This window comes from Equus asinus, chromosome 25 (genome assembly GCF_041296235.1).
Source record: "Equus asinus isolate D_3611 breed Donkey chromosome 25, EquAss-T2T_v2, whole genome shotgun sequence".
NCBI lineage: Eukaryota > Metazoa > Chordata > Mammalia > Perissodactyla > Equidae > Equus > Equus asinus.
In genome coordinates this window covers 56,660,920-56,675,291 of record NC_091814.1, presented here as the reverse complement: position 1 = coordinate 56,675,291, position 14,372 = coordinate 56,660,920, and the positions used below count along the sequence as shown (strand labels likewise).

Genomic DNA, 14,372 nt, shown 5'->3' with positions numbered 1-14,372 from the left:
TCAAAAAGCCAGCAAACACCTGTTGTAGGAAGCATCCCACAGCTATGAATTCAGATTTATTAAATATGGCTCTTCTTCCTTCTCAGACAAAGTTCTGGAAGGGGTGGCCCTCCTTCCCAGCCCCCACAACCCTCCCAACCCCTCATCACTCTTTAACTCTTACATATCCAGCATGTGGCAAAACGCAGCAACTTCCTCATCTCTCTCCTCTGAGACCTCAAACAATTCATGGCCATTGGCGACGGCATGGGGCCGGGAGCCCACCTTTAAGAGAAGAGCAGCTGACTCAGTGCCTCTTCCCTCGTGGCATCCCCTTCTCACAAGCTGCTCCCAGATCTAAACTCTTAACTCTAGGTGGAAAGACTTTCTAGGCATTCAACATTCAGTGAAAGGGGCACAAGAAAATATGGGAAATCCAGGAATATATTTATCTGCTGTCCTAGGAGACCAACAGCCAAGTTGAAAAGGAGGACTTGAAACCGTGGCTAGTTTGGATGGGATGGACAAGAGTATGGCCAAACCTCCTTCCGAGGGGCAACGGCACCTAATAAGCTCAATCCAGCATGCTGGGCATTGCACAGCAGTGCTTGGCCGCTGGGCCGGCTCCCTGGGGGATGCTCCCAGAGGCCTGGCATGGAGCTGGGCAGGCAGCTATTTTCCCTGCCCCCGCAGTGACACCAGGGCAAGTGGGCTGCCCAAACCATCCCCAGGGAAGCTGGGCCCCAGGCAAAAGCCTTAACATCCACAGCAAGCCCCGGGGACCCAAAGCAGAGTGACTGAGAGCCCTCGATGGAGGCAATGACTCAGACACATGTGCCTTCTCAGTGGAAGCTATTTGAGGAAGAAGGTGTCAAAGCAGCTTTCTGGGCAGGAGAGAACCTGTGCAAGGCTTAGTTCCCCTCAGCTCCCGAGTCTTCCGGTTCGGAACAGCTGGGATGCCAGAGATCCCACCTGGGCCCCACTTCCTGTCCAAGAGAAAGGGTGTGGTGGTGGGGATTCTCTCAGACAAGACCTGACAGTCTCCCATCACAGAGCTGCTTTCCGTCACCCATGAGGAGTTCTACAGAAGCCCTCACACAAGGCCCGTAGCCCAACCTAGGGAGGAGGAAGTGGGGGGAGCCAGTGCATGACGGGTTTCTGCCTGACAAGCTTCCCAGAGCCGCCAGGGGAGGCCACCCCCAGGGAATGAGGCTGCAGCTCAGATGGAGTGCTAGCTGCATCCGGTAAAGGCAGCCAGTACCAGCAGCTGCTTCCGGGGAGCCCGAGCTCCAGTCTGTGTGCACGACAACACCTCATCTTTCATCCTCCCCCTGGCTGTGCTCACGTCCTCCCCATCCCTCGGGGCAGATGGCAGCTCCAGAGTGTTTCCTCTGAGCGAGCCTCCCTCATAAGCCTTGTTCTCCTGGGTGAGCATGGACGAGGTGCACAGAGGGAAGGGCAGCAGTGGGAGCAGCTGGCATGTGAGGTCCTAACTCTGCCAAGTTCATGCCTGTGTCCCAGTCAAAACAATAGTACCACTGTCAGCAATTAACCCACAAAAGTGAGGCTCAGAGAGAACGCGACAGAGACAGAGACAGAGAGGAGGGAAGGCAAGGAGGGGAGAGAACAGAGTGGCTACTGAAGGCCATCTTCATGCCCTTTCAGTACCACTCACTAGCTCTAGAAGAAGACAAAAGCCACTTACGTTCGCCCTGCTGGCAGGCCCTGGTGGCATCGCCCGATGCTGGCTGGGGGAGTCTGCTGGGCAGAGGCTGACAGCAGGGGTACAAGGCTGACATCTGGAGCCAACCGTGTCCAGGGCTGGCTCCACAGGCCTGGGATAAGGAGGGTCCCTCCGGCTGGAAGCCCGGCGAAGGCGGGGCGGCGGTACAGGCCGAGGGCCTGAGGGGTACCCCCTGCTGGCGGGATGAGCCCCTGCACCGAGCTGAGGTGGGGAAGACCAAGGACGCATTTCCCCCCTAAGAACTGGCAGGAGCTTTCTGCTTTGCCGTAGCTTCTTCAAGGAGACTGGAGCGAGCTCCCTCTCAGAACTCTGCTGACACACAGAGGATGGGCAAGGGCCAGGGAGCGGGGAAAGCAGAGAGAAGGAGCGGCAGAGGTGGCCACCTACCAGGCAGGCCCAGCCCTACGCAGGGAACTCGGAGCAGGGAACAGGAATCTCCCCGTCCCTATAAATAGCGGGAGCAGCTCCACCTCTCAGAGCAGGGCCTTTAAAAAGCCCAGAGCTCTAATGCTGTGACTTATCCCAGGAGCTAATTCTGCTCCGGGGGATTCTCTTAGCAGCAGCACAGGAAGGAAGGACCACGTGGCTTTTCCAGAGTTGTGAAGGATCCCAATTGCTGGGACTTAAGGTGGGAAAGCCCCAGGATCCCTTAGACAATGGGTAAGGAGGAAACAGAGATGGACCGAGGTGGAATGCTGTGCCTGCAGCAGTCAGCAGCCACGGGGTACCTCTCGACTCCTCTGGGGCCAAGGTCTCCAGGGCCCAAGGGTGACACAAAGTGGCCTTCAGGTCCCACCCATGGAGACGCTGCTTACACTTTTTATTTTTCTTTTTTAAGATTTTATTTTTCCTTTTTCTCCCCAAAGCCCCCCGGTACACAGTTGTGTATTTTTAATTGTGGGTCCTTCTAGCTGTGGCATGTGGGGTGCCACCTCAGCATGGCCTGATGAGGGGTGCCATGTCCGCGCCCAGGATCTGAACTGGCAAAACCCTGGGCCACCGCAGCGGAGCACACGAACTTAACCACTTGGCCACGGGGCTGGCCCCTGCTGACACTTTTTTAAAACAGAAAAAGGATCGAAGTTGCCCTAGAACGCCCACCCTGTGCTTCTATGGAGATACTTTGCTATTTCATCCTATGAACTGATAAAAGGAAAATCACTATTATCATACTGCACATTCTTTCTACGTATTTTCACTGTGCAAAGAGACGGCTGGTGGTGACGGCTGCACAACAAGGTGTATGTACTTCACGTCACTGAACGGTACACTTAAAATTGGTTAAGACGGTAAATTTTATGTTAAAAAGAGAGAGAGACAAAAAGGGAGACAGAGAGAGACAGGGGGAAGAGAGAGACAGACCGACAGACAGAGAGACAGAGCAGGACAGAGACAGAGAGACAGGCAGAGAGAGACTGAGAGAGACAGAGGGAGAGGGAGACGGGGGGAAGAGACAGAGAAAGAGAAAAGAGAGAGAGAAGAAGCAAGCTTCAGGACAGGAAAGATCGGGCGGTGGTGCGCCTTAGACTTTCGGGCAGGGCGGTTGAGGGGTCTGGACCAAACTCGGGTATTCAGTGGGCATTAAACAATGGCTAATATTATGACTGAGCCTCATTACCACGCAGCATTTTTGGCAGAGCAGAAAGTCAGAAAGCAGAAGCCACTTGCTCTAGTCCACAAGGCCATCTGGCCATAGAATCAAGGAACTCCCACCCCAGTTCAGTCCTTACGTCATGAAGTGGGCATACCCTAGCAACTGAGGTTGCAAAATGCCGGCCCCCAGCAGGGCTGTATTGGCCAAGATACACAAACCCAGCCCTGAGAAGGAGCCACGTCTCCACTGCTGCCCCTCTTCCTCTCCCCACCAGGGCCCAGGGACCTGACGACAGAACCAGAGGGGAGGAGCAAAGAAGAATGAGGGGCTATTCTGTTTCCTAACGACACAAGGAAAGGGGCACAGGAAAAACACAATAAGGTCCTCACCGGAGCAGCAGAAATGCGGTGGTTCGTGCCAGGTGTAGCATTTTTTCGGTTGGCATAGCGGGAGGCATAGGTGCGGGGGGGCACCTGAGGGGGCATGGTCTTGCTCCGGGCCACGGGTTTTCCAGGAGTGTCCTTGCCAAAGTCCAGAGGCCCCCGGCCCTCCTTCCAGCCCCTGGTGGTGTCCCGCAACATCTCTGCATCGTAGGTTGACTTCAAGTTGAGCCGTGTAATTGCGTCATTGATACCATCATAGTCCACACACGCCAGTAGGGGCCCTGGACCCCCACCTCCCCGCTCCTCTTCCTCCTCTAAGATCCGATGCCCTAGCAATTTGCCTGGAGGTTGTTCGACCAAAGACAAAGTGTTGATGTCATTGGGCTGGAAGATCTTGGAGGATGAGGGGGACCCCTTTCTGGGAGGCAGAGGAGGGTTGTCCCAGATAGACACTCGGGGAGGCAGAGGAGGTGGGGACAGTTTCTTGGAAGAGCCATCTACGTCCCCAGGTCCTGGGGACAAAGAGAGCCCCCCATCTGAACCATCAAAGATGTAGAGATAGTCTCCAGCCAGGGAGCCTTTAGGCCAGGGATCTGGGCCAGGCTGGGAGCCCTGGGAGGTAGAGTGGTTGGGTGGCCGTTCTTGTGGGGAGACTGAGTTGTAATTGAGGGTAGGATCGGAGCCAGAAAGACCGCGTAAGAGCTTGAAGTCCTTCCGCCTTCCTGCCGGCTTGCTGTAGAAGTCTAGGACAGGCTCATCCCAGCTGATGAGAGAGGGGTCTGTGTTCTGCTTGGCTCTGCTTTCCTCCTTGTCATGCCGGAGCCGGGACAGAGCATCATACTCCATCTGCAGGGCTTCGGCCATCGCCAGCTCTTTGCGGCTGATGCCCACCGACTCCAGGGACTTCCAGTGTTCTCCATTTCCCTGAGTCGAAGACATAGTGAGGATGGGGGACAGAGGAGACAAGGAAGTCCTTTACTTCCTGCCAAGGTCAGGTCTGCAGGGTTGTGGCATGGTGTCTGGGCACCTGCAGGTAAGGGGTGAAAATATCAATCGTTCAGCCACAAAAAGAGATGTATTAATAATCTGACTTAGGTGACATAATCTGCGCCACTGCCTGTTTCTCCAGTGCCTACAACAGATGGAAAAACACAGAAAAGTGGAGGAAAAAAGAGATACCAAGACAACTTTATTTACCTATCTATTACATCCATCAACCCATCCATTTCTCTATACATGTCTCCATCTCTGGCCCCTAACTCCCAACATCACCTCTCTCACATGTGCCCCAAGGACAGAAGGAGGCACTTTGCATCAGTCAAGAGGAGAAGATGGAAACAAGGGCTCCTCGGCCAGTTTAAAGAGGATAGCTCTCATATACTGCTGGAGGGGAGTATAAAATGGTACAGCCACTTTGGAAAACAGTTAGCTTCTTGTAAGGGTAATCATCCACCTAGCATGTGAATCAACAATCCTCCTTCTAGTTACTTACCCAAGAAAAATGAAAGATATGTCCACACAAAGATTTGAACACGAATATTCACAGCAGCTTTATTTGTAATATCCCCAAACTGGAAACAACCCAAATGCCCATCAAGAGGTGAACGGATTAAAAAAATGTGTTATGTCAACACAATAGAATACTACTCAGCAACAAAAAGGAATGACTTATTGACACATGCAATAACCTGGACGAATCTCAAAATAACTATGCTGACTAAAAGAAGCCAGACAAAAGAGTATGAGTATGTAGGATTCCACTTACATAAAATTCTTGAAAATGAAAACTAACCTAGGGTGACAGCAGATCAGCGGTTATCTGGGAAGGGATGGAAAGAGGAATGGATTACAAAGGAGCATAAGGGAACTTTTGGGGATGATGAACATGTTCATTATCTTGACTGTGGTAATGGTTTCAAGGCTATACACATATGTCAAAACTTATCAAACTGTACACTTTAACTATGTAGTTTATTGTATGTCAATTATACCTCAATAAAGCTATAAATGAGAAGTACAACAGAGCATTATGAAATAGACCTTATAATTTACTCAGATTGCACTAAAATCCTCCCAAAAGACACCAATAAGAGCAATAAAACAAAGCCTGCCATCAGGTGAGACCCGGGCACCTGATGGACGACAGGTGTGCCAAAACATTGATTTTTTTCCCTCGGCCCTCCGGAAGGCAGACAGGAAGGGAGGACCCCCAGGCCAGCTGCCTCTGGCTCCAGGCAGCCCCCTGCATTAACGCCAGTGTCGGTATCTTTTTCTTTGGAAGCCATGACATGAAAAAGGTACTGGGGGCTGGCCTGGTGGCGCAGCGGTTAAGTTCACATGTTCCGCTTTGGTGGCCTGGGGTTTGCCAGTTCAGATCCCGGGTGCGGACATGGCAACACTCATCAAGCCATGCTATGGTAGGCATCCCACATATAAAGTAGAGGAAGATGGGCATGGATATTAGCTCAGGGCCAGTCTTCCTCAGCAAAAAGAGGAGGATTGGCACCAGATATTAGCTCAAGGCTGATCTTCCTCAAAAAAAAAAAAAAAATCATGAACTATATGGGGGCGGCCTGGAGGCACAGCGGTTAAGTGCACACGTTCTGCTTCAGCAGCCCGGGGTTCGCTGGTTCAGATGCCGGATGCAGACGTGGCCCTGCTTGGCAAGCCATGCTGTGGGAGGCGTCCCACATATAAAGTAGAGGAAGATTGGCCCGGATGTTAGCTCAGAGCCAGTCTTCCTCAGCAAAAAGAGGAGGACTGGTGACAGATGTCAGCTCAGAGCTAATCTTCCTCAAAAAAGAAAAAGGCACTGAATGAAAGGCTGTGGTGACAAGGTTAGCCTGGCCCACAGGTTCTCACTCTGCCTGACATTAGAAACTGGGGAACTTTTTAAAAGGACTCCCAGGTACTCTCAAGAGATTCTGATTTATTGGTCTGTGGTAGGCCAGTGGTATTTTTAAAACTCCCCAGGAGATTCTAGTCTGTAGCCAAAGCTGAGAACCATGACCTTTGTATGTTTCAGACTAGGTTGGGGGAAGTAAGTGTGAAATAGTCTGACCCTAGCACCAGCAGCTGAGATCACAATTTCCTAAAATTATCCAAAATTGTTCATTCGCTTGTACTGCCTTACTCAACAAACATACGAAGTGTGTAAATCCTCCTGATTAGCAAGTTGAAAACATCAATAGGAAAAAGGTTCAGATAGATTCTTGGGTGGCAAATTCAATCAGATCCACAATGAGTTAGGACAAGGGCATCCATTCAGCTGATATGCCCTCCTGGGACCCTGGGGCATCTGTCAGGCACAGGTGCAGAACCCCGGCCTGAAGGGCCAGGGCTGGCTCAGGGAATCTTAGGAAGTATTTCCCAAAGATCGAATAGCCAAGCCTAGCCTTAGGGCATACGAAACAGCTCTCTGCTGATTTCTCTGCCAGTTGAGTTTCTCCATCCTTCAACAGCTTAGTTTTGACCACAGAAGGTTAGAGAGTCTTGCTATTTGAAATTCAAAGGTTTTGGATGAGCAGATGGAGATACTCAGAATTTAGATGCCTGGAGCTGGGGAACTGGTCCCAGGAAAAGGAGGTCCTAGCGCTTTAGATGGGAGACACTAGCCAAGCGCTCAAAGGTGCACTGAGCTTAAGCCTTGCAATCCAGAGAAGGACTGTGTATTTCCAGCCCTGAGCGGGGATAAGCAGAGCAGGAAGATTTGCCTTAGCCAGGCACCACTGAGAGGAAACTGAGGCCATTGGAAATAATCTCTCTCAACTTCCTGCCTCTCTTCCCCACCGCCTTATCCACGCTTGCATGCAGCCTCCTTTCCTGTTTTGGTCTCAGGGGAAGGCTGGGCACAAGGCTCAGTGCTCCTGCCCCATCCACGAGGTCTCCTCCAGGATGATGCTGCACATGTCTCGCCTCCCTCTCCTGCATCTCCACCTCTTCTCCTTAACTGAGTCTCTCTCTTCAGCACGTACACATGTTCAAGCTTCTACTACCCTTAAAAAGAAACACCTGCACCCTAAGCACCTCCCCCCACCTCTGTCCTCCAGCTAACACCTCTCCGTTCTTCCTCCCTTCCCAGCCGAGCTTCAGGAGAGTAGAGGACATGGTTCCCAATTCCCTTCCAGTTACTCTTCAACTCACCATAACCTGGCTTCTGCCATCTGCATCCCACTCAACTGCCCCAGCACAACGCCAGGCCACCCAATTCCAGGCATCTCCGCCAGCCTGGACATTGCCGCGGCCCTGGGCTCTACAGACCATTCGCTTCTTCCACAAAACCCTCTACCCTCTAGCTTCCGTGACACTATTTTCTCTTGTCCTCCCCTTCCTTTGTCCACCCCTGAAACGCTGGTGTTGGCTCCAGATCCCACTCTCAGCCCACCAGGAGCGCGACACCCCGTCGGGCAGTCTCATCTGACCATTTCCTCGTTAACGGCCCACGCGCAGATGATGCCAAATCTGTCTCTCCCCTCTTGTGTTTACGCCCGCCCATATGTCAAACCCCAAACGTCCAAAGCTCAACTATCACCTTCCTTTTTCATTCCCACAACCTTCTCCTCCCCAACCCACTCGCCACTGAGGTGAACGACACCACCCAGGCCCCAAGCTAGAAACCCTGCAGTCATCCTGGATTCCCCCTTCCTTTCACCCCCATATCCAGCCACCAAGGCTGGCCACCTTTTCCTCTTCAATGCTCCCTAAATCTGGTCCTTCTATCCTAACTGCAGCGGCGCTACCCAGGCCTTAGACCTCTTGCTTGCTCTCTTGGGCTGTTACAAGAGCCTCCTCACAGGCCCCCAGTCCCCTCGTCCAGGCTTTCCCCACAGAGTCTCCTCACAGGCCCCCAGTCCCCTCGTCCAGGCTTTCCCCACAGAGTCTCCTCACAGGCCCCCAGTCCCCTCGTCCAGGCTTCCCCCACAGCACAGAGTCTCCTCACAGGCCCCCAGTCCCCTCGTCCAGGCTTTCCCCACAGAGTCTCCTCACAGGCCCCCAGTCCCCTCGTCCAGGCTTTCCCCACAGCACAGAGTCTCCTCACAGGCCCCCAGCGCCCTCGTCCAGGCCTTCCCCACAGAGCGGCCAGCGGGCTCTCCACAGTGTCAACCTGATCGCCTCAGGGGCTGGGTAAGGCCTTCATGGCTCCCTACCCAACCCCTTCCCGAGGCCTGTCTTTATCCAGGCTCGTCTCCCGCTCATCTCCAACCACCCATCACCACAGGCGACGCCTCTGTGATCTCCCTCAGCATCTCCCCTCTCCTGGGCATGCCCTTTCGGACGCTCTTGCCTGCAACTCCAACTCGCCCCTCTCAGACTTTGTGCAGACACTGCTCTCTTCAGGAAGCTTCTCTGAACCCCCAGGTTGAACTAAAGGCCCCTTCGTTACGCTCCCAATAGCAACCTGTATATATCTCAAACATAGGCTTAAAATATCTTTTCTTTTTTAATTGAAGGCTTTTTTCCTAAGTTGCATTCAGGCGTTTTATTTTATTGATTTTTTTAAAGAAAATTTCTTTTCTTTTCTTTCTTTTTTTGGTGAGGAAGATTGGCCCAGAGCTAACATCTGTTGCCAGTCTTCCTCTTTTTTTTCCTCCCCAAAGCCCCAGTACATAGTTGTATGGCCTAGGTGTAGGTCCTTCTAACTCTTCCACATGGGGTGCTGCCTCCGCATGGCTTGATGAGCAGTGTGTAGGTCCAGGCCCAGGACTGGAACCAGTGAACCCTGGGCCACCAAAGTGGAGCATGTGAACTTAACCACTATGCCACCAGGCCAGCCCCTAAAATATCTTATTCAAAATTAAATGTGTCTGGATCTGTCACTCCCACTAAGCTCTTCAAGTTCCAAATTCACCTCATTCCCGCTGAGAAAAATGTACTTGACCTGGGGCTTAAGGGCACAGCTTTCTGGTGGTGAGAAGTTTCAGACTCGGAGATGGGGGATCAGAATGCAGACGGTGTCCTTCCTCGGGTTCTTCAAACACAGGACTGGGGTTCACTAACCGGGCCAGGTTTGGCACATGTAAGGGAGGTGGGCGCATGGACAAGACTACCGTGCAAAGCGCCTTCTGCTCCGGCAGTCTTCGATTCTGACCTACTGATTCCCTCCAGTCAGACTTCACCGAGGATTCCAAAGTCGAATCCCAGGGCTAGGGCTGCCTCCCAGCCCCGGGAGGACAGGAAGGAAAGGCCCAGGGGCGATCCGGCAGGCCCGACTCCTAAGGCTCTTTGCAGACTGGAACTCAGGCAAGGAAAACCAGCTACCTCTCTCTGACCACCGTCCCCAGGGCTCCGGGGCAGGTCGCCACCAGACTGTGTGTCAGCCACGCAGGGAAGGAGGCCCAGCCGCTGACAGATCTCATGCCGGGGGCCACCTGGCAGCTGCTCCTGCCAAAGGACTCAGCACTCGCTCACTCTGATGCTGAGGGATCTGCGGTCAGGAGGCAGGACAAGCAGCATCCCCTGCAGGACCAGGAGAGCCACCTCTGAAGGTGAAGCGAAAGTTAAGAGCAGAGCAAGGCAGACGAAATCCAGAGGCGAGAAGGCAAGGCGGGGGCACCCAGGCCCGACAGCCTGCAGCTGCGGCGAGCAGGCTTCCCTCGAAGAACTCAAGCCCCAAATTTCGCTTTCTGGGAGCAGTGGGGGACGGCTCACAGAGTATTTTAGGAATCAGAGTCTCATGTTTCCTGCCTCCCCCCTCCCCCAATTCAGTTCCTTCTCTGCCAGCCTCTGCTGGGTTGACAAGTTAGAAATTGCTCTATTCCTCGAGAGCTACCAGGGATTCTGTACAAAAGCAAACAGCCATCCAGGTCCCAGGAGAGAGCTGGGGTGGATGAGGGCCTGGGTCTGTGCAGTCCATCCAGGAAGAGGTGGCCGGGGCCAGAACCATTGTGTCGCACAACTCCAGGGTGCCAGGGAGCAGCCATATTGTTTGCTACGTGAATGACACCCCCGACCACAACAAAGAACCACGTGAACAGTGGCCCCTGGAGCTGTGCCCCTCGGTGGCTCTGACTGTGTCCCCTCTAGTATCCACCTCTCAGAGAGCACAGGGAAGTCGTGAAAGGTCATTTCAGCCAGTCTCCTTTCACCGCCGGAGTGCACTGACGGCTAACATTTCCCTGCACCTGCACTCTGTCCTTCTCTGCTTAACCATTCGAAAGTAAGATGTAAATACTTCACCTCCAGATACTTCAGCCTGCATCACTAGGACATCCTCCTACAGAAATGCAATGCCATTAGCACACCTACAAAATTTAATATTGACAAAATATTATCTAATATGTGTTATATATTACATTATATATGTATTATGTTTTTTTAAATGATTTATTTATTTATTTTATTTATTTTTAAAGATTTTATTTTTTTCCTTTTTCTCCCCAAAGCCCCCCAGTAAGTAGTTGTATATTCTTGTTGTGGGTCCTTCTAGTTGTGGCATGTGGGACGCTGCCTCAGCGTGGTTTGATGAGCAGTGCCATGTCCGCGCCCAGGATTGGAACCAATGAAACACTGGGCCGCCTGCAGCAGAGTGCGCGAACTTAACCACTCGGCCACGGGGCCAGCCCCTGTATTATGTTTTATAGAATAGTAATGACTGTTATATTATAATAATATCTAATATCTAATATATATTAGATTAGTCCACATTCAAATGTTAGCAATTGCCATCTGTGAAGTTTTTCAAGTATACAAATTCCTGGCCCCTCCCGAAAGGTCTGATTCAGTAGGGTAAGTCCCTGGACTCTGAATGTTCCAAAGCCCCTCAGGCAATTCAGATGTGCAGCCAGGTTTGATCCCAGAGACTAGGGTTTCAGAACTCCCAGGAGGACAAGAGGGAAGTGCGGAAAGGGACCCCAGAAAGCACCAGGTGGTCAGCTGGTGAAGAAAGAGGACATGTTTATGGCCAAGCAGGTTGATGCCAGGGTCTAGGGAGCACCAGGCACCAAACTCAGTCCACGCAGCTGCCGACAGATGGCTGGAGGCTGGCGGGGGAGGAAATGGGTCAGGGCAGAGCCACACAATGGTTCAGAGTCACAGGGTGGAGAGAAAGGAGAGGGCACTCCCTCCAGTGAGCTGGAGTTCAGTCCCTGTGCCAGAGGGGGAGGGGCCGCAGGGGGCCCCCCCATACCAGCTGCGAGTGGTGAGGGCTCCCTGCTCTCATGCTAGAGGGCGCTGTGTCACGGCTGCTCTTCTGGGACAGCCTAATGGGCCTGGGTCGTCTTCTCCCCACGAATGTGGGGCAGCCACAGAATTGGGTCCCAATGGGCGTTGACTACCAGCTCCGTGCCAGGTGCCAGGCTAGACCTAGAAGTATTCTTGTGACCGTGGCAGACATCCAGAGAGCTTACGATCTAGCAAAGGTGACAGACACATCCATAAATAATGCAATCCCCCCCTGGGGGCACAAGGCAGGGAAGCACTGCACATCTTGGCCCACCTTCAGGGGCGGGGCAGGGGGGTGGGGGGGGAAGGAGAGCTATCCAGCAAGGTGGTAAAAAACACGGAGGGTCTCAAGCCCCAGCCTTGGGCATCCTACCTTCTAGCAGTTTTTTCCAAGAGAAGAGGACTCAGTTCTAGGACTGCCCTAGGAAGGGACCTTTAGCACCTCCCCTCAGGACAGACAGATTCAAGGGGTTAGAGGCCATAAAGACTTAATCACTTTGGCTTCCAGAGTTTTCTCTTCAGAGAAGATTCCTGCCCTATCCACTCCCAACACCCACACTCATCCACACCCCAAATCCCACTGGCTTTGCAGCCAGGAACCCGTCCCCACACCTCACCCCACACACCTGCTGCCCTGCTCCACCTTGAAAGGGAAGATCAGCATGCCCTGCACCAGAGTCCCACTCCTCCAGCAGGAAGGTGTATCTAGAAGGTCAAGGAGGCCAGCTCCCTGCCTCAAACAGGTATCTGACCCCTGCTTCCTTATCTAAAGCCTAGAGGTCTGATATGGCTCTACAAGCTTGATGTCAGGCCCATCGCTGAATCACATCCTTTTCCTCTGTCAGGGCGGCTCTCAGTGAGCTCCAGGCGTGGGCAGACAGATCTCTGCTTGCGTCTTCTCCCCACTCACGGCCGCTCTCCAGTGTCCTCTTAGCCAAATTAAAGTGGCCACATGGTTCCGTCTCTCCCACCGGAACTTACTTTCCCTCTCTCTCTTCCCCAGGCCTACCCTGGACTTTCTACTAATTTGAGGCCAAAGTGGACGCAAGGGTTGGTAGAGGCTCTCTGGGTCCCTGGAGGGCAGAGGGACAGGTGCTGGGAGGCTGTGTGACACGGTTAGGTTGAGCTGGGTCTACATTCAGAGCCCTGGAGCCCTGGGTCCCAGCTCAGAAAGCATTTGTGCAGTTGGTTCTGTTCCCACACGCACACACAGGATCCCTGGAGACCAGGTCCTACCACACACCCTGCAGACTCGGGAATCTGAGCAGAAAGAAAGGCAGGGATGGGAGAGGTGAGGCAGCTCACAGCTCTTCTCAAAACATTCCTTCCTAATTAATTGTGGGAGTGGTTACACGACTGTATTTGTCAAAAATCATAAAAGTGCACATTAAAATAGGTGAATTTTACTGTCTTAATACTTCAATAAAAATTTAACTTTCAATTGATTCAAATAAATATAAGGAAGATAATAAAACTTTTAAAAAAAATTCCTTCCTAGAGCCAGCAATTTATACGGCGGGGTCAGGGACGAGGAGCTGGCAGTCAGCTGAATGGAACCCCTGGCACAGAAGGAAGCGAGGTCGCTAACCCAGAAGCCATCGCAGGAGCCAGAGCAGCCACATCTCCTCTGTCTGGTCCACACTTCCTGCTGTTTCCCCCTCTGTCCTCAGCCACTGCAGCCCCAAGAACCAGCCCTTCCAGTTCAGACCAGCCAGTTCTGAGCCGGTGTTAAGAATTAGGGCAGAGGAAGGCGGTGGGACAGGTGGGCGGGGGAGCCCAGGAGGGCCTTCCCTCACCAACCTTGGGCTCCAGCTGAGGGGACTCCTGAGGAAACTTCTTTACACACAACTTTGACACCAACCCAGGAATATCAGAAAAACAACCCCCACATTTCTAAACAGCAACATCCAGGAAACCTGAGTCTGTGAAGGTGCCTCAGCCGTGAAGCACAAAGGGAGCCCTGCGGGAGGGGGATATGAGAAGGTGGCGTGCTGGGAGAGGACACCACAGCCCTCTCTGGGGCCTCCCCTCCTCAGTTTTGCTTCACTGTCCCATTTGCTTCCTTCAAACTGAGGACTTGGGGCCGGCCCGGTGGCGCAGCAGTTAGGTTCGCATGTTCCGCTTCGGCGGCCCGGGGTTTGCCAGTTCGGATCCTGGGTGCGGACATGGTACCACTTGGCACACTGTGCTGTGGTAGGCGTCCCACGTATAAAGCAGAGGAAGATGGGCATGGATGTTAACTCAGGGCCAGTCTTCCTCAGCAAAGAGAGGAGGACTGGCAGCAGATGTTAGCTCAGGCTAATCTTCCTCAAAAAAACCCACAAACAAAGAAACAAAAAAATGAGGGCTCCTGCAAGGCCCAGACTGTGATCTGTCACCTCCAGTCCAGCTTGCCCAGCTCATGCCTTTGGAATCCAGTTCCCCAGGATTCCCGTGTGGGCTGTAAAGTGCCCTGGAGGAGGCCAGCCCATGAGGCAGAATCCAGAAAGCAGTTGACAGCTGTTCCCATCCA

General features: G+C 52.8%; 1 protein-coding gene across 7 annotated transcripts in view; it reads right to left on the bottom strand.

The window, feature by feature from the left end:
* The window catches only part of PIK3C2B (phosphatidylinositol-4-phosphate 3-kinase catalytic subunit type 2 beta), a 62,426-nt gene that overhangs the window by 38,167 nt on the left and 9,887 nt on the right, over nucleotides 1–14,372 (bottom strand). For 4 of the 7 annotated variants that reach the window (XR_011498186.1, XM_070497440.1, XM_070497439.1 and 1 more), the window contains 3 exons: nucleotides 3,707–4,727; nucleotides 1,685–1,924; nucleotides 164–264 (listed from right to left, as the gene is read on the bottom strand). Coding sequence is in view for 6 of the 7 variants with exons in the window: in XM_070497440.1 (XP_070353541.1) it covers nucleotides 164–264; nucleotides 1,685–1,924; nucleotides 3,707–4,639 (1,274 nt within the window). In the remaining variant the exon portion in view is untranslated. Of the gene's footprint in view, nucleotides 1–163; nucleotides 265–1,684; nucleotides 1,925–3,706; nucleotides 4,728–14,372 lie in introns of those variants that run through there. The other 3 variants (XM_014829724.3, XM_070497444.1, XM_070497443.1) reach the window with 3 other exon arrangements.